This window comes from Bombina bombina, chromosome 3 (genome assembly GCF_027579735.1).
Source record: "Bombina bombina isolate aBomBom1 chromosome 3, aBomBom1.pri, whole genome shotgun sequence".
NCBI lineage: Eukaryota > Metazoa > Chordata > Amphibia > Anura > Bombinatoridae > Bombina > Bombina bombina.
Genome location: NC_069501.1, coordinates 308,338,788 through 308,363,144, shown reverse-complemented (window position 1 = coordinate 308,363,144; position 24,357 = coordinate 308,338,788). Strand labels below are relative to the sequence as shown.

General features: G+C 38.3%; 1 protein-coding gene across 1 annotated transcript in view; it reads left to right on the top strand.

Annotated features, from left to right (window-relative positions):
• Positions 1-359: 359 nt before the first annotated feature.
• PPEF1 (protein phosphatase with EF-hand domain 1) overlaps positions 360-24,357 on the top strand; it is a 209,004-nt gene continuing 185,006 nt past the window's right edge. The window contains exons 1-4 of the mRNA XM_053705264.1: positions 360-405; positions 1,267-1,394; positions 6,260-6,320; positions 7,562-7,719. Coding sequence (XP_053561239.1) covers positions 360-405; positions 1,267-1,394; positions 6,260-6,320; positions 7,562-7,719 — 393 coding nt within the window. The remainder of the gene's footprint in view (positions 406-1,266; positions 1,395-6,259; positions 6,321-7,561; positions 7,720-24,357) is intronic.

Below are 24,357 nucleotides of genomic sequence, written 5' to 3'. Positions count from 1 at the left end.
GCTGTGGTTTGCAAAATACAATAAGGATTGGACTGTAGAGGACTGCAGTAAGGTCAGCTTCTCTGATGAGTCAATTTTCCAGCTTTGCCCAACACCTCATCATCTAATGATTAGAAAGAGACCTGCAGAGGTGTACAACCCACAGTGTCTCACATGGACTGTGAAATTTAGTGGAGGATCAATGATAAACTGGGGGACTGGGGTGCTTTAGCAGGACTGGAATAGTGCAGATTTATCTTTGTGAAGGAAGCATAAACCAAGCCACGTACAAGGTTATCCTGGAAAAAAAACTTGATTCATTCTGCTCTGACAACATTCCCCGACTCTGAGGATTGTTTTTTCCAACAGGACAGTGCTCCATGCCACACAGCCAGGTCAATCATGGTGTGGATGGAGTACCACCAGGTCAAGAATCCATCACGGCCATCCAAATCAAACAAAGATGAGCTGTTTTGAATTTTTAGCATAAAGTCATCCAACAGCAATGTGAAAGACTGGTGGAGAGCATGTCAAACTATAATAATGGGTTTTCCACCTGTATATATGTGTGTGTGTTTTGAGCACCATTGCATTAGTGGTTGAGCAATATCCAACATGAATTTTACTGTGAACCCTTAGCATACCTGCGCTATCTCTGATATGCAGATATGCACTAAACTATCTCTCATTTTGAACACACTATAGCGTTAACATTTTTTGCAGTTATTTTTTGTGCAGTTGGTGAATGACTGACTTGACTGACTGAAATGACTGTTATTTGTGTTATATCAGGCCAACCTACAATTCATTACATTTGTAACTGGCTTCTCAAATGTTTATTTTTTTTTCCCAGTAGCACCCAAGGCTCCAGACATCTGCTGAGTGACCAGGTACTTGGTCTTAGGGACAGGCTGCAGCAGCAATCAGTAAGAGGGCCAAGCAGACCACAGGGCATGTTTTTAAGTATCTGTATATAAAATTTTAGGATCTCTGAAAGTTAGTTTAACACTTATCACTGTAGCCACTGAACCCACCATTGATTGTAGTTTAAACCCTTGTAAAAAAACAGTGTTCTGCTAGACCTAGTAAAAAAAAATTATTGTTACAATTTCCTATTCAAGCTTCCACACAAGCGGTAATTTCTACTCACAGAAAAAAATCAGTTGGTTAATGACTGAAATTGAATGATCTGTACAAAAAAAAAAGTACTATTTTTTTGTGTATATCTGGCCAACCTAAAATAAATTACATTGATAACTGTCTTTTTTAATGTCTCTGTTTAATTAGCAATTAAAGCAGCAGTTCTCATACAAAGATGGTATCGATTCTACACAGCAAGACTGGAAATGAGAAGGCGTTATACACTCAGTATATTTCAGTCCATAGAATATGCTGAAGAACAAGCACAGCTCCAGGTAAGTGCAGTATAGATGCAGCTGTTGTTGAACTCTATGGTGAATTGAGACTTTGGCCCCCATTTATTATTGTGCGGACGGATATGATCCGCTATAGCAAACCATGTCCGCCGCACATCGACGCTGTCGGCATGTATCATTGCACCAGCAGTTCTTGTGAATGGCTGGTGCAATACCGTCCCCTGCAGATTCGCGGCCAGTCGGCCGCTAGCAGGGGGTGTCAATCAACCCGATCGTATTCGATCGGATTGATTTCTGTCTGCCGCCTAAGAGCAGGCGGAAAGGTTATGGAGCAGCCTCCTGCAGGCTCGCCAGAAACACGGTTCATCAAGCTCCGTTCGGAGCTCTAGTCCTAACTGAAGCTATCTACATAACAATAAGAGGGTTTAAAAGATTTATATGGTACAACAAATGCAATGCAAATCAGCTGTCATACAATCCCAATACAAGCCTAGTTTACAAGTGAAGTCCAAAAATATTAGCACTATTATGTGTTAATTTTGCTGAAGTGCAATCACTACCACTTCTATTTTTTCACTCATAATACAAGTCCATACAAACACATACTCACACATACACACAAATACATATACATTTATACACACAAACACATATACATACATACACATATATGCGGTAACACTGTATACGAGTAGTGCTCAATCTTTAAATGCAGGCTCCAGGTCAGTATATGAAGAAAGAGATACAGACACTCCAAGCAGCGATATTAATTAAAGTTCCAAGCTTTATTCCAAATGATTAAAAACGGACATACTGGGCGACATCCGATATGAAAGCCAGCAGTGACACAGCAATGAGGTAGATGAACTGATCTCCATGCAGACGTGTTGCTAGTAGTGAACAAGTGCGCATGCACGCGAAACGCGTCTGCATGGAGATCAGTTCATCTACCTGATTGCTGTGTCACTGCTGGCTTTCATATCGGATGTCGCCCAGGATGTCCGTTTTTAATCATTTGGAATAAAGCTTGGAACTTTTATTAATATCGCTGCTTGGAGTGTTTGTATCTCTTTCTTCATATACTGACCTGGAGCCTGCATTTAAAGATTGAGCGCTACTCGTATACAGTGTTACCGCATATTTCCTTTGTTTGGGGCGTGCACAGCAGTCTCGCCCGGAGCAGTAGCCAATCCACTGGCCGTAAACAGGGGGTGTGTCCCCGCCCACTCTCCATAGCGCCGGAGCTGGATCTTCTCACCGGACCTATCTTTAGAGCGCTGATTACAGTGATTTGTAACTATACATACACATATATGCACACACACATACATACACACATGCACAGATACGCACATGCACGCGCACACACACATGCGCGCGCACACACACATGCGCGCACACACACACATATGCAGAAATGCACACACACATACAGGCACACACAACTACATACACATACATATACGCACATAATCACACAGGAACACAATAAGTATACCCAGAAAGACTCCTGAGACATATCCCATTACCCCTTCTATTGGAGGATCTCCAGTTGTGTCCTTATTTAATCCTACCGCTTAGTTTTTTCAATTGTGGTGTTGAGTGCTATCCATGTACATACTTTTCTAAAGCCTTGCATTAGAATTCTTCTCTAATTATTCCCTGTGTTTATGTACAGAACTGCGGTCCCTTACATATAACATTGTTAACCCCTCTAAGCTATATAGGGGTTTCATAGTCCGTACAATTGGGACACACCACCTGTAGTGCCATCGTTTCTCCTCTTTTTAAACCTACAATTCATGTATCTAGCCATTCTGAATCTCTAAAGATCAGATCTGCTAAACAGTTAATTTCAGACTCAGACTAGGGCCTCCATGTACTAAGCAGTCAGCGAGCTACCCGCAACAAATCTCGCGTCAAAAATGTACAAAGCCGTCAATTATGTTAAAACTCGCATCTTTAAAATTGCGAGCGTACTTATCCGCCAAACCTCGCTACCTCTCCATTTTTTACTGTAATTAGACACATTTGACCACCAACTCGCCAAAAACGAATGTACTAAAAAATCTATTTGTACGATCGCGTCAATCTCCGCCCCCACCTCGTTATTTTTGCCTCGCCACCTTTTAGATGGCGGGCAAGGTACAAAACAATAGGAAAGCCACTCTAGACGCCAGTCTATACATATATAAAAGGCAGTAATATCAGCATTGTACTTACATTGTTCATTTCAGCAGCTATGGAGAGAATTCTGTTTTTGTTTATTCTCCGTTTGATGCAAATCCGGGCTAGAAGACAGAATACTGGAAATGTAGCTAATCCTATCGTTAGAAGAAGGAGAGTTCGTGTCCCCCGTGTATTCCTTCCACGGGTTGGTTTGCACGGCCTTTCTGACCGAGAGATCATACAAAGATTCCGGCTTGATCGTGAATCGATATTACACCTGTATCGAGAGATTGAAGATCATTTGGAGCCAATGACGGCTCGTTCACAAGCTATTCCGGGACTTCTGAAACTATTAGCTGCATTGCATTTTTGTTGCAACAGGCTCCTTTCAGGCAGTTTCTAGCATCATTATTGGAATGAGTCAATCTGCTCTTTCACGCCACTTATCCAAAGTAATAGGGGCTATGATGGTTATTTTTCATCGATATGTTTGTTTGCCATCTACCCCTGAAGAATGGCAATCTATCAAGTCAAATTTCTATAGGATGGCTGGGATGCCCAATGTCCTAGGTGCCATAGACTGTACCCATGTTGCTGTAAGACCACTTCAAGCTCGTGAGGAGATCTATAGGAATAGAAAGCATTTCCATTCCTTGAATGTCCAGATGGTCTGTGACCCCAACATGAGGATTATCAGTGTCCGTTCTAACTTTCCTGGCTCCTGTCATGATTCTTACATCTTAAGGCAGACTGGGTTATACCGGAAGTTCGAGGACGGAAATATGCCTGACGGATGGCTTCTAGGTAAGCATAACTGGCGTCTAATTTGTCTCTCATTTCAATGTACAAAAATTGCGCCCAATTTGTCGACTGTAATCTGTATAGTTTAAATTTGTATTGTATAGTTCTGAATCTTTATAATTATTCTTATATTAATATTTATATTTATTATATCTTCTATTAGGAGATGGAGGGTACTCATGTACAGAATGGCTGTTGACTCCCTATAACAACCCACAGACCAGAAGTCAAGTACGTTTCAATGAAGCTCACCGATCTACCAGGGGGATTATTGAGAGGACTTTCGGTATTTTGAAAATGTGGTTTCGATGTCTTGATCGTTCTGGTGGTGCTATGCAGTATGCACCAGAGAAAGTTGCAAAAATTATATTGGTTTGCTGCATACTGCACAATATTGCAATTAAAAGAGGCTGTCCATTAGAAGATGAAGATCCAATAGATGCTGATGATTTACCAGAAGAAATATGTGTAGAACAAGCTAATAGGCGTGGAAATGCAACAAGGGACATGGTTTCAGAACAATATTTTTTTCCTGGACCCTGGGCACTAACAGCGTCGCTGATCCTTTGCCAGATCTGCTTCCTCCTAGAAAAATTTGTCTGTTTGACACGACATCCAAACAAATAATCATAAGAGTCAATAATCATGTCAATCAAAACGACGTTTTGCTGATGAGAAAAGTGAGGATTCTTGGATTTTGAAGCGGTTTCAGATCCAGATGAAGCCATATCGAAATTGTAAATAAAGATCACAAAAACGAGCGCTCTGTAATTACTCTCCAAAAATTTTGGAACAATAATAAAGTTGTTTAGAAAAGTTGTACATTTATAGGAGCAAAATTCTATTCCCGCGACTACTATGACGTTCATGACACCTTACATGTCACGTGTTAACAATTGGCCAGACAATTCAACTGAAAGTTAAGTACATCAGCTTAGTCGCGGCGAGCGAGGCGTCAAATTTATCAATATTCCGCCACTGCTCGCGGCGGGCTAGACGTGTCTATTTATTGTGGGATTATTAGTACATAGCTACAGCGGACACCATTTCGCCCGCGGGGAGTAACGGCGAGTTTAGCCGCATCTAAAATGACGGATGAATTGACGGCTTAGTACATGGAGCCCTAGATCCTTCTTCTGAAGGTGACATACTTTCTGATGTTTAGAAGTTAGTAACTGAACAGGATATAGAATCCTTCTCTTTTATATTTAAGCTTAAACATCTTCAAACTTTATTAAAGGAGGTTTTATATACTTTAGCTGTACAAGATTCAAAGCCTTTGGAAGAAAAATCTATAAAACATTTGTATTTGATTTTCAAACCTTCTGTTAAGGCTCCAGAAGTTTTTCCTGTTTTATAACTGAGATAATCACCAAAGAGTGGTCCAAGCCTGGCCTTCCTTTAAATCCATTTTATGCATATAAAAGGATGTTTACTTTACCAACAGCTAACGTTGAGCTTTGGGAAACTATCTCAAAGGTGGATGGTGTCATTTCCACTTTTATCAAAACAAACTACTATCACCTTGAAGGATAGTACTTCTTTCAAAGACTTTATGGACATATAACTAGAGTCTTTTTACAGAAAGGCTTTTCTCCAGCTGGGTTATTTGTTTAAACCAGCTATCTGCATTGCTTATGTTGACACCATGCCATAGAACTATCCATCAAAAATGACTTCCCCCACAATTTTACTGCCCTAGGCATAGTCCTAGTTGGCCTAAGCCAAAATTACGCCCCTGAAAACTTTCTTGTTGATTTAAAAAGTAAAATCAATCAAATTTGCAATTCTATTGCAGATACCCTTTATTGCAAAACAAAATGTTAAATGCGTTACACAAAATAATAATAATTTTGTACACCAGTATTCATAAATACATTTAATGATAACACAATCAGTGTATCGCTGACAGTTGTTTTTTTATATTCCTCTAGCTTTGCAACTTTTTCACATTCATGATGGATCACTTTGCACAATGGAATAGACAAGGACCAGGTAAGGTTTGTCCGTTATAATATTAAATTATACAACAGCTTTCAACTCTTATTAGTTGAACTATAAAATCTGCTTTAAATTTGGTACAGTCTTATTTGGAGGAGAGTATAACTATTTAAATACTTGTCCTTTGTGTACATCCTGTAAATACTGTGATATTAAGTAGATATACATAGACTGGAGGATAAAAATATACACAGTACAAATTCTGAATTTCAAGAGTGTTTGAGATGAACTTAAATAATTTTCAAGACTTAAAGGGACACTGAACCCAAATTTTTTCTTTTGTGATTCAGATAGAGCATGCAATTTTAAGCAACTTTCTAATTGACTCCTATTATCAAATTGTCTTCATTATCTTGGTATCTTTATTTGAAATGCAAGAATGTAAAATTAGATGCTGGCCCATTTTTGGTGAACAAACTGGTTTGTTCTTGCTGATTGGTGGATAAATTCATCCACCAATAAACAAGTGCTTTCCATGGTTCTAAACCAAAAAAATAGCTTAGATGCCTTCTTTTTCAAATAAAGAAAGCAAGAGAACGAAGAAAAATTGATAATAGGTGTAAATTAGAAAGTTGCTTGAAATTGCATGCTCTATCTGAATCACGAAAGAAAAAAATTTGGGTTCAGTGTCCCTTTAAAAGCAAAATGTGTAATGAAAAACTTATCCTCCTTAAATGGATAAAATGTATTTGAGCATGTAATTGTAGTGCTAGTGACCCTACAATTCTATGTGTTTAACCCCTTGCAATGGGAGTAAGCACTTAGTTTAAGTAATTTTTGGGGGCCACAAAGAACTCCTGCTCCAAAGCAAACTGGTTTGGGCATATGGTTGCAGCTCTTCTTAGCACCCAAGGGGTTAAAATGAGTGTGTCACCTGCTACATGCTCAGATGTTAATGCTGTTTCCACATACTGGCCATAGCAAAACCAAGACAATGATTTATTTCTTTTTGGCAACCTTAGGATTTCAGTTGGTGCAGTAAACACCTTTAAAACCTTCATATGTGGGAGCCAACATTTTCCAGCAAACAGTAAACAAAAGAGCGAGGGACAAGATTTTCATTTCAGAAAGATTGAGAATGAGGAATACATTTAAGACAAGTAATAGTCATATCTGTTTTATTTACAATTAGCAAATATATATACATTCAGGTAGGATCTGTATAGGTTCAACATGATGGACTTTTGTCAACCTCATTTACTATGTTACTATGTAACTCTGATTTGATTTTTCAGACTTAATTTCTGACATACTAAACACGTCAAGAGGACAAACAAAGCTTTTAGATTACGAGAAGTTTGATGTCCCTGATTCCTATAATGGCCCACGGCTTTCATTTCCTCTAACTGTGTCTGATACTAACATACTGCTCCAAGCATTCAAGCAAGGACAGGCAAGTATGGCTATGGTCATATATTTATTTTGTTTTGTAAGGTGGTGAATGTCCACAATCTATTACTCCTGTGATTCAACTCCTAGTCACTAGGAAGAGGCAAAGATTCCTCAAACTCCAAGAGTACTTAATCCCTCCCACCTCTCTGGTAAACTAGTCTAATCTTTGCCTCCCTGGAGGAAGGTGAAAAAAAGAGTTGCTCCAGATTTTTTGTTGAGAGGGGTCCTCAGACCAATGTGAGACCCATTTTTTCCTCAGAGAGCCGTTACCAGAGGGGAGATTGGAGTATATGGTAGTGACACAATTACTCCCAGTGAAGGAGTTAGCCACAAGCCTTCCAAAGGTGTTGTGGGGACTGGTCCCTTAGCCTTCACCTGGATGGGCTCTCTACTGAACACAGTAGTCTCTGCAGCTGGTAAGCACAGTAGAGTGAGTGCTAGTAAGGTAAATAGAAACACAGTACATTTGCACTCACATAGCCTACAGGCTATTAGCCGGTACAATTAAACATTTGTATCTCGGGGGACATTTTATAGACCTTTACAGATATACCACAGTTCACACTATACCTTATATAGATTTATTGTCTAGATGTTATTGGGAGACAGGCTTTTAGTCTAGGAGGTTCCCATTTCATATGTGCACTTTATTGTGTTTTTAATTTACTTTATTTAATATTTGGTTTAAACTTTAATCCTCCACAAGTTCACTATACAGATTATTCTCTGTCAGTTTAGCGCTGTAGCACGCTCCCGCTTCTCTACACTGCTTAGCCTTTGGTCTGATTATCTGTGTAGTTCTGTAACATGCTTTTGTTGATTTTCCTTAGTGAACTCCAGCTTATTGCGCAGTCAATTTTAAAATCCGCGCTATAGAGTTGCGATCTCTATTTCTGTTAGCGCGCTCTATTCTGGCTTATAGTCTTTTTATTTTTGGGCGGTTCTGTAAGGATTACATTTTTCCTGCCATGCTATTTTCTGCCTACCCTGTGCTACTGCTTTATAAGCTCTGGTGTAATCTTCTATTTCATCAGTTTCTCTGCATGAGGGGGTTCGTTTCTCTTAGCTACAAGAGCAAGGGATGTTTTTTCTTTGGTGCACATACTGTATATACATTTTAGCTGTTTTAGCTGTATGGAACATACTGGAACTGACCCCACTACTTTAGATCCTTTAGAGGATATATCCCCAGTATGATCACTTATTTTCTATAATTAAGTGTGTTTTCTGCAAGCTGGTTCTGTTAACCCTCTATCTCCACTTTGCTATTTCTGTATGGATCGCCTTATGCATTCTAATCAGACTAATGCTGTCCTTGCCTCTAAAGGAATTATGTTTAATCATTTTTAATAATTTTATTCATTTTTTTAAATATTTAAATTTAAAATTTCAATAACGCACATTGAAGTTAGCAATTCTTCATGTGCGCTAACCCGACCGCGTTAGTCCTAAATTGCAAACCCCGATGTGCATTGCACATATTTTACATTCCTATGTTCTTCATATAGAAAACAATGTACTTTTTTATTATTAAATATATATTTCTATATATATCTGATAATGTTCATTTAAAATATATATCTATACCCATATATCTATAGGAATAGGTATAAATAGATGTATATAGAAAGAAAAAGTACATTATCATGGTCGGAGCTTGGCCAAGCAGGCAAATGGCCGTATAGTCACATAGCTCTGTGACATCTACCGGACCTCCAGCAGAACAAACAGTTAGAGATGGCACCAGTCTACATCACACTCGCTGCTAAAACATTGCAGAACTCAATGTGAAACGAGTAGACCGGAACGAGCAGTGCAGCTTGCGAACAGCTTAATCTTTCACAACGGCGGATCACCCGCCCCCATCTTGGCGCACATGTGGGAACTAAAGAAAAGCACAGTCCCATGATCACCCCGCTACAGCTAGCACAGAGGTACACACATACCATCAGGGCACCCAGTCTGACTCATACATTCCACCTCAATAATCGCGGCCTCATGGACCAAAATACAACACCTCCCACTGCAGGCCCTACAAGTTAACAAGCAACTCGACAAAACTGCTATACGTTACAGGAGGCAACACACGTATTGTGTAAAATTTGAATAACCAGCCAGCCAGGACCATATGGGATAGTACGAGTCCAAGTATAAATACTACACAAGACAGAGGTTCAGGCTGCTATTTAGAGGTGCACATATCACCACAGTTACACTTGCTACACGGTGCCTTACCTTGCTGTATACTGCACACAGCCATATTGGGACAATTTCTCAAAAACCAACCAAGCTCTCACAACCCTAAAATCTCCTTGGCACAAAGTTCAAACCTAGGAAGAGAAAGGACAGACTCAACCTCTCCCCATCTCCAAACTCAGATAACACATAGAACAACGGACATCACCTAGTTACGACATGATGAGAAAATGTGATTAATATATAATGTAGTTCTGATTACTGTCCTTTTTGCCCTCTCGGCCTGCACACCACGTTTAAACCCAAGACTTTATCCTAATATCTGGACACTCTACTCCCTACCCTTTCTCTAAATATTTGAGAAGAGCCCTGATGTTTACTACTCTTGAAATGAACTTCCTCTTATGCATTGAGGCCTACTTATCAAGCCATCAACCGCAAATACGCTGGAATTCCGCAACGTATTTGTGGCAAGCCTGATTCTCCTTAGTTATCAAACACTACAGACCGGCAAAAGTAGAATTTTGTGAAGTAACATACTATCCGCCGATCTCAGTCCGACACAGATCGATGCTTACGTCCCTACAGATGTTCCGAATGTTCGGCACTATCTGACTACTTTTGCAAGTTATCAAATTTCTACCAGGTATGCTCGGCACTATTCTGGCCCAGCGTTCCTGGTTTTCAATCCGCCGCCCTGGAGGCGGCGGATGCCATAGGAATCAATGGGAGTCTGAAAGCAGCAAAGCTTATGTTCGCTGCTGCCCGATATCCCATTGATTCCTATGGGAGAATAAAAGTTATGTTTACACCTAACACCCTAACATGTACCCCGAGTCTAAACACCCCTAATCTGCTGACCCTAGACCGCCGCCACCTATACTTATTAACCCCTAATCTGCGGCCACTAACATCGCCGCCAACTACATTATACTTATTAACCCCTAATCTGCCACCCCCTACACCGCCGCCACCTACTTTATACTTATTAACCCCTAATCTGCCGCCCCTAACATCGCCGCCACCTACCTACATTTATTAACCCCTAATCTGTCGCCCCCAACTTCGCCGCCACTATATTAAAGTTATTAACCCCTAAACCTAAGTCTAACCCTAACCTTAACACCCCCTAACTTAAATATAATTAAAAGAAATCCTATTCCTATCATTAACTAAATAATTCCTATTTAAAACTAAATACTTACCTATAAAATTAACCCTAAGTTAGCTACAATATAACTAATAGTTACATTGCAGCTAGCTTAGGGTTTATTTTTATTTCACAGGCAAGTTTGTATTTATTTTATCTAAGTAGAATAGTTATTAACTATTTAATAACTACCTAGCTAAAATAAATACAAAAGTACCTGTAAAATAAAACCTAACCTAAGTTACACTAACACCTAACACTATACTATAATTAAATAAATTAACTAAATTAACAACAATTAAATAAATTAAATTAGCTAAGTACAAAACCCCCCCCACTAAATTACAGAAAATAAAAAACAAATTACAGATATTTAAACTAATTACACCTAATCTAACAGCCCTATCAAAATAAAAAAGCCCCCCCAAAATAAAAAAAACCCTAGCCTAAACTAAACTACCAATAGCCCTTAAAAGGGCCTTTTGCGGGGCATTGCCCCACAGTAATCAGCTCTTTTACCTGGAAAAAAAAAAAAAAAAACACCCCCCCCAACAGTAAAACCCACCACCCACACAACCAACCCCCAAATAAATTACTAACCAAAAAAACCTAAGCTCCCCATTGCCCTGAAAAGGGCATTTGGATGGGCATTGCCCTTAAAAAGGCAGTTAGCTCTTTTGCATGCCCAAAGCCCTAACCTAAAAAATAAACCCACCCAATACACCCTTAAAAAAATCCTAACACTAACCCATGAAGATTCACTTACCGGGAGACGTCTTCATCCAAGCGGCAAGATGTCCTCAACGAATCCGGCAGAAGTGGTCCTCGAGACGGGCAGAAGTGGTCCTCGAGACGGGCAGAAGTCTTCATCCAGACGGCATCTTCTATCTTCATCCTTCCGACGCAGAGCGGCTCCATCTTCAAGACATCCAGCGCAGAGCATTCTCTTCCAACGACGTCTTCTTGCTGAATGAATATCACTTTAAGTGACGTCATCCAAGATGGTGTCCCTTTGATTCCGATTGCCTGATTCTATCAGCCAATTGGAATTAAGGTAGAAAAAATCCTATTGGCTAATGCAATCAGCCAATAGGATTGAACTTCAATCCTATTGGTTGATCCAATCATCCAATAGGATTGAGCTCGCATTCTATTGGCTGATTGGAACAGCCAATAGAATGCCAGCTCAATCCTATTGGCTGATTGCATCAGCCAATAGGATTTTTTCTACCTTAATTCCGATTGACTGATAGAATTCTATCAGCCAATCAGAATCTAAGGGACGCCATATTGGATGACGTCACTTAAAGTGATATTCATTCAGCAAGAAGACGTCGTTGGAAGAGGATGCTCCGCGCCGGATGTCTTGAAGATGGAAGATGCCGTCTGGATGAAGACTTCTGCCCGTCTCGAGGACAACTTCTGCCGATTCGTTGAGGACATCTTGTTGCTAGGATGAAGACGTCTCCCGATAATTGAATCTTCATGGGGATAGTGTTAGGATTTTTTTAAGGGTATATTGAGTGGGTTTATTTTTTAGGTTAGGGCTTTGGGCCTGCAAAACAGCTAAATGCCCCTTTAAGGGCAATGCCCATCCAAATGCCCTTTTCAGGGCAATGGGGAGCTTAGGTTTTTTAGTTAGGGTTTTATTTGGGGGGTTGGTTGTGTGGGTGGTGGGTTTTACTGTTGGGGGGGTTGTTTGTATTTTTTTTACAGGTAAAAGAGTTGATTTCTTTGGGGCATACTTCAGGGGAAGGGTCCAATTCAGGAGATGAGGATAGACAGAACCTAGTGAACACCGAAGATATGGGAGCTAGGTCCAAAACAGGCTCTATTCTAAAATGTAACTTAACACAAGAAGCCTCTAATTATCAGCAGGTAGGGCCCTCTACATCAGGGACATCACTGACTGCATCTGATAGAGATAAAGCACAAGAAGTAGCGCAGGTTTTTCAGGTAAAAACAAAGAATCAGAAGGGGGGGGAAGAGATGGAAAAATAAGGGAGAACCAGCTCCCACCACGGAGAGGGAGGTCACAAACGAAATACAAGTGAACTCAGTAATCAACCTTTCCTCCTCTAAATTAAATGAAACTGAAATTAGAGTATTGAGTTTAGGTTTGAATTTTGTCCCGAGTGAGGATTTTAATCTCTTTCAGACTCTAATTGATACCAATAAGTTGATTCGTAATTTAACTTTAAAAAAACATTTTAAAAATGATGAGAGTGGAGAGATTTTTGGTCACCTACAGTCTGAAAGAGATAGATATCCTATGAGTAGAAACCTTAGCTATCAGGAGGAATGTGATCTGGAAACCCTGGAATCACTATATAATGAAAGTAACAGTGAATTTGAAAACAGGCAGATAGTAAAAGGACCATCTTTAAAACGAGTTTCCTCTTTTTATCCTATTCAATCTAGGGGAGAAATTCTGGAGAAATTCCAAAAACGAGTTGAAAGGGATTTAAATAAATTAGCCTATCGTGTAAATAGATATAAAAAGAAAAATTTGACCAAAGAGGAGCATTTAGCGTTAAAAAAATTGGGAAATAGAAATGATTTAGTAATTAGGGCAGCGGACAAGGGGGGTTCGGTCGTGGTCATGGACCGAACATTCTTTGTCAAAGAAGCCCTTAGACAGTTGAGTGATCCGAAACAATACACTAAGTTGACTTTTAACCCAACCCTAAGATTTCAAAAGGAACTTGGGCATTTAGTTGATGATGGAATTGAAGGTGGTTTTGTGGATGATAAAACTAAAGAATTTTTGTTGGTAGACCACCCTGTTATTCCGATCTTCAATTTCTTGCCCAAAGTCCACAAATCTTTAGTAAATGTAGTTGGAAGGCCTATAATAAGTGGCATTAATTCTATTTTTGAACATCTTTCAGAATGGTTGGACGAAATCCTCCAACCATTGGTGAAACAGTTACCAAGTTTTTTAAGAGACACCAAACAGTTATTACTAGAAATGGAATATATAGATTGGAAAGAAAACTACATATGGTTGACTATAGATGTAGTCTCGCTATATTCCTCTATTAGTCATGAGAAAGGTTTGGAGGCATTAAACTATTTTCTTCATAGAAATAAATCTTTTGATGAAGATTTAATAAAGTATATATTACGAGTAACAGAATTTTTACTGAGCCACAACTTCTTCGCCTTCGAGGGGGAATTTTACCTCCAGAGATGTGGGACGGCCATGGGAGCAAAATTTGCACCATCCTATGCGAATTTATTCATGGGATGGTGGGAGCTGTCCCACATCTTTGGGGGTGAAAACACTGATAGGGACCACATTGTTTATTACAAACGATATATAGATGATTTGATATTCGTATGGTGTGGTAGACCTGAGGAGGCGAAGAGGTTTGTGGAAAGACTGAACACAAATGATGTGGGGATTAAATTCACCTTTGAAGTAGATAAGAGCAGTATTAACTACTTAGATGTTACCCTTAAAGGAGAGAATCAAAGCAAAATTGAGGTGGAATTATATAGAAAGCCCATATCGGGCAATACTATATTGCATGCCCGCAGTAATCACCCTCAAAGGGTCTTTAAATCAGTTATAAGGGGTCAATATATACGGCTCAAGAGAAACTGTACAAATATGGACACGTACAGTATACAAGCTGACGATCTTAGTAAAAGATTGAGAGAAAGAGGATATCAACAAAAAGATATTGACTCAGTAAGAAAAGATATTGATGGCCAAGATAGGTCAATTTACCTTAATTATAGGGATTTGTCCAAAAAGCGTGATATTAAAGAGGAGAAAAGAGTGACTTTTGTCACCCAATATAGCAATCAGTATGAGGAAATTTGTCAAATCATCAGAAAAAATCTGTTTATGATAAAAGCTGATGATGGGCTGGAGGAGATGAGTCCAAGAATGTGCAGGTTTGCATTCAGGAAAGGACTGTCTATTGGAAATAGAATTGCTCCTACACAGTTGAAATCGGAGCTTCCAAGAAGAAGCTCATGGCTAGAACATAGAGGGGTATTTAGATGCGGCAATTTACATTGTAAAGCCTGCGAGAAGTTAGACCCTAGACAAGAATTTAAAAGCAGTGTAACAGGAGAGGTTTTTGAATTTAAAGGATGCTCAAATTGTAGAGCCACTTATTCCATTTACCTGCTTACGTGTATAGAATGCGAAGTACAGTACACTGGGCTCACTACTAGAGAAGTAAGGTATAGAATTAGAGAGCACCTTTCAAACATAAAACTAGGCAAACTAACTACACCTCTTGTGCTTCATTTCAAAAATTGTCATAACAAAAGTAGCAATACACTTAGATGGACAATAATAGATGATGCAAAAATGGGCTCAAGAGGAGGTGATAGGGAGTCAGTTTTGGCTAAAAAAGAAATATTCTGGATACACAGACTAAAAACGAGGTTACCACAAGGATTAAATTCAGAGTATGATCTGATCAACTTCTGGAAATAGTCTGTGTGTCCAGAAATAAGGAATTATTACCTCTGACTGTTTAAGAGATAATACTAATCGATCCCAGAATATAAACACAAAAATCGGTAGCTAAGTTATGGAAAGGGGGACAACTCATATCAAAGAATGAATTTACCTAAAACAAGGGGTCATATAAATTGATATTTAAGTTTTAGACTGTCTGGAAAAGGTCGCATTACACTAAGAGGGTACCATTATAGTAAATAGTTAAAAGAGGAGTTAACAACTTATTTAAAATTATCATTGATAGCCCCTTTTCTCCTTCTATAACTATGTTGATACAAAAGTATTAATTGGGATATGAATTTATTATTTTCTGAAATGTGCCAATGTAACTTTATGAAGTCATGTCATATATGAGGATGTTTATTATTATAATACATTAATTGATTGTCCTAAGAAAAGTTTTGCAATAGTATTAACATATGAGTAATTAAATGAATTGGAAAGTAATGGGTTAATTCCCAGGTTTTTGGTTTTAACCAATAGGCAAAAGCCTACAGATTTAAAAAGAGCCGATAGAGGCTACACAGACCACACTACGATTACGGCCAGCGAGCCGAAACGCGTCAGTGGGTCACTGGGAACAACCCAAACTTTCCATCCTGAGCTGAACTTAAGAATTTGTTTTGCTGTTCAAGAAAAGACTTTTTAACCGCATAACCGTGAAGGTGTCTTTTTTTCCTGTTCATTGAGAATTCTTTGGGGCAATGCCCCGCAAAAGGCCCTTTTAAGGGCTATTGGAAGTTTAGGCTAGGGTTTTTTTATTTTGGGGGGCTTTTTTTTTATTTTGCTAGGCCTATTAGATTAGGTGTAATTAGTTTAAATATCTGTAATTTGTTTTTTATTTTCTGTAATTTAGTGTTTGTTGTTTTTGGACTTTAGCTAATTTAATTTATTTAATTGTTGTTAATTTAGTTAATTTATTTAATTGTAGTGTAGTGTTAGGTGTTATTGTAACTTAGGTTAGGTTTTATTTTACAGGTACTTTTGTATTTATTTTAGCTAGGTAATTATTAAATAGTTAATAACTTTTTAATAACTATTCTACCTAGTTAAAATAAATACAAACTTGCCTGTAAAATAAAAATAAACCCTAAGCTAGATACAATCACCTAGATTTAGAGTTTTGCGGCCAAAGGGGTGCGTTAGCTACGCATGTTTTTTTTCCCCCCGCACCTTTTAAATAACGCTGGTATTTAGAGTTCTCCGAAGGGCTGCGTTAGGCTCCAAAAAGGGAGCGTAGAGCATAATTTACCGCCATTTCAACTCTAAATACCAGCGTTGCTTACGGTAGCGGCCAGCTTGAAAAACGTGCTCATGCACGATATCCCCATAGGAAACAATGGGGCAGTTTGAGCTGAAAAAAAACCTAACACCTGCAAAAAAGCAGTGTTCAGCTCCTAACGCAGCCCCATTGTTTCCTATGGGGAAACAGTTTCTAAGTCTGCACCTAACACCCTAACATGAACCCCGAGTCTAAACACCCCTAACCTTACACTTATTAACCCCTAATCTGCCACCCCCGCTATCGCTGACCCCTGCATTATATTATTAACCCCTAATCTGCCGCTCCGGACACCTCCGCAAACTACGTTATCCCTATGAACCCCTAATCTTCTGCCCCCAACGTCGCCAACACCTACATTATATTTATTAACCCGTAATCTGCCCCCCCAATGTCGCTGCTACCTTACCTACACTTATTAACCCCTAATCTGCCGACCGGACTTCGCCGCCACTATAATAAATGTATTAACCCCTAAACCGCCGCACTCCCGCCTCAAAAACCCTATAATAAATAGTATTAAACCCTAATCTGCCCTCCCTAACATCGCCGCCACCTAACTTCAAGTATTAACCCCTAATCTGCCGACCGGACCTTGCCGCTACTCTAATAAATGTATTAACCCCTAAAGCTAAGTCTAACCCTAACCCCCCCTAAATTAAATATAATTTAAATCTAACAAAATAAATTAACTCTTATTAAATAAATTAATCCTATTTAAAGCTAAATACTTACCTGTAAAATAAACCCTAATATAGCTACAATATAACAAATAATTATATTGTAGCTATTTTAGGATTTATATTTATTTTACAGGCAGGGGCTTGGTGTTAGGTTTTTTAATAGGGGTTTGGGTGGGTTAGATTAGGGGTATGTGGGTGGTGGGTTGTAATGTTGGGGGGGTATTGTATGGGTTTTTTTACAAGAGCTGATTTCTTTGGGGCATGCCCCGCAAAAAGTAAGGTAATAGAGCTGTTAACTTTTTATTTTAGAATAGGGTAGGGCATTTTTTTATTTTGGAGGCTTTGTTATTTTTTTAGGGGGCTTAGAGTAGGTGTAATTAGTTTAAAATTCTTGTAATTTTTTTTATTTTTTGTAATTTAGTTTAGTTGATATAATTGTAGGTAATTGTAGGTAGTTTATTTAATTAATTTATTGATAGTGTAGTGTTAGGTTTAATTGTAACTTAGGTTAGAATTTATTTTACAGGTAATTTTGTAATTATTTTAACTAGGTAGCTATTAAATAGTAAATAACTATTTAATAGCTATTGTACCTGGTTAAAATAAATACAAAGTTGCCTGTAAAATAAATATAAATCCTAAAATAGCTACAATATAATTATTCGTTATATTGTAGCTATATTAGGGTTTATTTTACAGGTAAGTATTTAGCTTTAAATAGGATTAATTTATTTAATAAGAAATAATTTATTTAGTTAGATTTAAATTATATTTAACTTAGGGGGGTATTAGGGTTAGGGTTAGACTTAGCTTCAGGGGTTAATACATTTATTATAGTGGTGGCGAGGTCCGGTCGGCAGATTAGGGGTTAATAAGTGTAGGTAAGGTAGCAGCGACGTTGGGGGGGGGGCAGATTAGGGGTTAATAAATATTATGTAGGTGTCGGTGGTGTTAGGGGCAGTAGATTAGGGGTTCATAGGGATAACGTAGGTGGTGGCGGTGTGCGGTCGGCAGATTAGGGGTTAAAAAATGTATTATAGTGGCGGCGATGTGGAGGGACCTCGGTTTAGGGGTACATAGGTAATTTATGGGTGTTAGTGTACTTTAGAGCACAGTAGTTAAGAGCTTTATAAACCAGCGTTAGCCCATAAAGCTCTTAACTCCTGACTTTTTTCTGCGGCTGGAGTTTTGTCGTTAGAGTTCTAACGCTCACTTCAGCCAAGACTATAAATACCGGCGTTAGGAAGATCCCATTGAAAAGATAGGGTACGCAATTGGCGTAAGGGGATCTGCGGTATGGAAAAGTCGCGGCTGGAAAGTGAGCATTAGACCCTTTCCTGATTGACTCTAAATAACAGCGGGCGGTAAAAACCAGCGTTAGGAGCCCTTAACGCTGGTTTTGACGGCTAACGCAGAACTCTAAATCTAGGCGACTGTAACTATTAGTTATATTGTAGCTAGCTTAGGGTTTATTTTACAGGTAAGTATTTAGTTTTAAATAGGAATAATTTAGTTAATGATAGTAATTTTATTTAGATTTATTTAAATAATATTTAAGTTAGGGGGTGTTAGGGTTAGGGTTAGACTTAGGTTTAGGAGTTAATACATTTAGAATAGTGGCTGCGACGTTGGGGGCGACAGATTAGGGGTTAATAAATGTAATGTAGGTGGTGTCGGGGCAGCAGATTAGGGGTTAATAACATAATGTAGGTGGCGGTGGGCTCCGGGAGTGGCAGTTTAGGGGTTATTAAGTTTATTTTTTTGCGGTGGGGTCCAGGAGCGGTGGTTTAGGGGTTAATAACTTTATTCAAGTTGTTGTGGGCTCTGGGGCGGCAGTTTAGGGTTTAATAACTTTATTTAGTTGCGGCGGGGTCCGTGAGCAGCGGGATAGGGGTAAAACAGTTTAGTATAGTGGCTGTGTTTAGTGACAGTATACCAATAAAGCTGGGAAAAAGCCGAAGAGCAGCAAGATCGATGACTGTCAGTTAACAACAGTCCGCTGCTTATCGCCTCGTACTTGGTGCACGGCTTTTTGACAGCTTTTTTGGTAACTTTGGAGAGCGTATTCAGGTCCGCGGCAGCGAAGTTAGTCAATCTTAGGTGAGCGTATTGGTGCCGTCAAATGCAAGTAAGTTGACGGCTTGATAAGTAGGGGCCTTAGCCACTAATGTTTACAATAGATTCTTTTACTTCTATATCTGCTGTTTGTACTGTTATGATTACAGTTTAGTACGAGGTCCCGCTAGTTGTTAGACCCTCGATTTTAATGTTTAAAGTTTCATTTTACTTTATGGTCTTTGACCATAATATTTACATAGTTATTCGTTGTTACTGTTGTTTGTTTTTTCCCCACCTTATTGTCCCCAAATGGCACTTTCTATTCAAAGCACCATTACCTAATTCTCATCCGCAAAAACGCTCAGTACACTCTCATAGCACTACTTACTTACACCACTCACAATTTACCTTTAGGTTATTAATATGCCTCTACACTACTCTAACCATCCTCAATGTCTAAATCCTCTGAGAAAGGATTAACCATCATCACGGTTAACACTAAAGGCCTAAACAGCCCCTATAAAAGGAATATTGCAATCAAAGACCTTTTGAATAAAAAAGGGGATTTGATCTTTATACAAGAATCACATTTTTTTAAAAGGTAAGGAACCAAAAACTTTTCTATACAAATTTGGTCCAGCGTTTTATGCTTCCAATCACACTAAGACCAATGGAGTCGGAATACTTCTTAAAAAAGGAATCCCCTTTCACGTATTTAATACATTTAAAGATAATGAAGGCAGATACCTAATCATAGTAGGAAACTTTACAACACAACAGTCACATTAGTCTGTGCATATGCTACTAATATTAATCAAGATACATTTTTCGCCTCCCTTTCTGAAAAAATTCTAGAAGTAACAAAAGGTATACTAATAATTGGTGGAGACCTTAATGTATCTTTAGACCCTTACCTTGACAACTCCAATCACACTTCCTCTGCCCCTCACTGGGTAATTAACAAAATTATGCAATACCTTAAGGACCTTGCAGTACATGACTTATGGAGGACCCTCCATTCCGAATCTAGAGATTGCAACTTTTTCTCTTACCCCCACTCGCACTTTTCTAGAATAGATTATCTTCTAATGATGTAAATTGCCTCGCACTAGTACAACAAACCTCAATCATACCAATGTCATGGACAGACCATTTGATAGTCTTGTGCACTGTAAATTGGCCCTCATCTTCTCCGACCACATATATATGAAGACTCAATGAGGAGCTCCTGGACCACCCACTATATAAAGACAAAACTCTAAAAGAATTGTTTTTTATTAATATAGATTCTGTACCCCACTTTCACACAATATGGGAAGCACATAAAGGAACCATAAGAGGAGAACTAATGAGTATGCAATCTCACTTCCTTAAACAGCAAAGATCCCAATTACACAACTCTCTTAACAAGATTAATGACCTAGAAACCCAACTAAAACACGATTCCTCAAACAAAATGTTAATCACAGAACTAAAAATCTAAAAGAACATTGCCAATCAGATATTAGATAAAGATTGTAAGAGGATGGCCTTCAGACTTCGTCAAACTTTCTATGAGGGTGATAAAAAATGCAGTAGTAGAAGTCTTTGCTTGTAAGCTAAGAAGGAAAATTACAATTCTACCACAGCAATTGCAGACATGTTTCGAACATACTGCGAAAACCTCTATAATCTCCCCACATCTCCCGTATTAACAAATATTAATTCCAACAAGGACCAGTCGCACCCTTTAAACCAGTATCTATCTGACATTGATCTTCCCAAGATTACGCAACAACATACTTTTTTTAAATAGCCCATTTACACTTAATGAAATTCGCAAGACCATCAAGGACCTCCCAACAGACAAAGCACCAGGCCCAGACGGCTTCACTAATTATTTATTATTATAAATATATAGACATCCTATCCCCACATATCCTTACCCTTTTTAACGCAATATCGGATACAAACCCTTTCCTAACACAAACCTTAGAAGCTCATATTGCCATTATCCCCAAACCAGACAAAGATCCCCTCCAAGTAGAAAATTATAGACCGTTCTCCCTCTTAAATACAGACTTCAAAATCTATGCAAAACTCCTAGCAACTCATCTGAACACTGTCCTCCCAACTCTTATCAAAGGCGACCAGGTTGGATTTGTCCCCCCTAGGGAGGCCAAAGAGAGCACGGTCCAAGCGATTAAATTAACTAAACTCGCCATAAAACAAAATACCCCCCTCTTGCTTCTATCAACCAACACGGAGAAAGCTTTCAACCACGTCGGTTGGCAGTTCCTAAAAGCTGTTCTTCATAAAATGGGCTTAGGACATGACTTTATACACAAAGTTTTCGCTATGTACTCATCCCCAACTGCCCAAGTACGCGTAAATTGTTTACTTTCAGCCCCTTTTAACATCTTGAATGGCACCAGACAGGGCTGTCCCCTTTAATATGCCTGCGCAATTGAAGTCCTTAAAGGTATTAATATAACTTTGTAGTAGTGGTAAAGGTAATCGTATAGGGACAGCTTGCATTATATATAGAATTATTGGTAATATCTCATCTTTATAGCCTGTAATCTACTCTACCAGGATAAGGGTTTGGCTGCTAAAATAGGTTTTACGTACTCTAGATGTACAGGATTATAAACCTCAGAAGAAAAAGCATGTCAAGCAACAGGGCTTAATTTTTAACCTTCTGCTAAGGATCCAGAGGTTTTTTCCGGTTTCTGGAGCTATTACTGAAATAATTACTAAGGAATGGTCCACATCAGGTATTCGTTATAATCCAGCTTCAAAATTTAAGAAGATGTTTCTTTACCGGTTTTTAATATTGAGCTTTGGGAAACTATAAAGTGGATTGTGCTATCTCCACTTTAGCTTTTCACACTACTATTCCTTTAGAGGGTTACACTTCTTTTAAAGATCCAATGGACTGGAAATTGGAGTCTTTTCACAGAAATGCTTTTCTGTTCAGGCCAGCCATCAGTTTTGCTTGTGTGGCTACAACTTCTATTCAGTGGTGTAATAAGCTATCTTATGAATTTTCAGATAATTTTGTAGAGAAACTTATAAGATCTTTTAATGCCTTAATTTTAATTGTTGATATCAGATTAATGCTAAAAATATTGTGTTATCTGTTCTGACCAGAAGGGCCTTGTGGTTAAAATCCAGGTCAGCTGAAATGGTTTTCAAGATTAGACTTTTATCTCTCCATTTAAAGGGAAAGATATTATTTGGGCCTGGTCTAGACGCTATCATTTCTGTTGTGACTGGAGGAAAGGGAGCCTTTCTCCCTCAAAAAAAGGAGAAATTAAGTTCTAAGGGAAAAATAGAACATTGAATGTTTTTTTGTTCCTTAAGTCAATCAAAAAAACAAAAGTTCTCTTTAGAGAAGCAAGAATCCAAACCCCTCATTCCAACCATATATATAAAATTAGACTTTAGATAATATACATGGTCCTGCATCCCCTTCATGATAACTAAATGCTCAATTTAGACCAGAAATCATATGCATGCAGCACAATCCTGATGGTTATTAATGTAGCTGATACTGGAAGGGGGAATAGAGGCTCAGGAGCCCTATTCTGATCCAGTAACAGTATACTTTTACTCTACCTGGATGCCATGTCGAGCCCTATACATGTGGGTACCAGTAACCTTGTGGGTTGGCCCTTTTTTTATTGCAGGTGACTTGCACACAGACTGGTAGCAGGCTCCCATGCTGCTGTAGGAAATATTTAAAGTACATCCCTTCCCCACTATCTAATGCTCCAGTAATTCTGCACCATCCCAATATGTTTCATAAAGGTGCAATTTGTTAATTATTTTAACATACATAACAAGTAGGACGTAGTAATGCTTGTTATATTTGAACTGAGAATGTGTGAGGTTGATAACCCAAAACATATAACAGGCAAAATGTTAAAAGTTCTAGAATTTTTGTACTAAAATCATTGAACAAATATTTTTTGAAGGATTGGAACGCCCAACTAAATTCATGTCTACTATAAAATAAAGTAATTAGTTTAAGGGGCTATGCTTCCTGCACACAGTTAATAAAATTGCTAAAATGGTATAGGAATCATCTAACAGAGATCAGTTATATAATGTTTGTGGTAACATCATTCATCTGTATCACTAGTAGATATAAATGACTGTCTCATCAGTAGGTTTATATTTCATTCTGCATGCTTTATCTTCACATGTTTATTATACTGTATACAATTTTCTAAGCAAAAAGCAATAAAAGTGCTTCCTTCTAATCGTTAGCAATGCTAGTTAACAGTATGGAAATGTGTTATACAAAGTAAATGTTATTTAATAAGCAAAATTTACTGATTCACTATATCTTGAAAGAAATATTGCTTTGGGTTGATATTAATATACTCATTCAAATATATTAAGGGCTAGATTACAAGTAAGGCACAAATGTTTTTCTCAAGCCATATCATGTTTTCACAATCTGTTTGAATTGTGCTTATGTTACAAGTTGAGCGAAATTGCTACAATTCTTACCACGATCTCAGAGATGTGGTTAACTGTTTTACTAAATTCAAATTTGCACAAAACACTTTAAAAAATACATTACACAATACAGTTACACTCATATTAACACCATCTAATAAAATTTATATGTTAAAAAAATATTGCACAAAAAAGTTATAAGGGCTCAAAGATATGAGATTTCGGGTGTTAGAAACAAATAGCTGCCAAAGTACTTTAACATAGCGATACATACAGATACATTGCTAAATATGTATTTGTATGTGTGTGTATGTGTGTACATATATATATGTGTG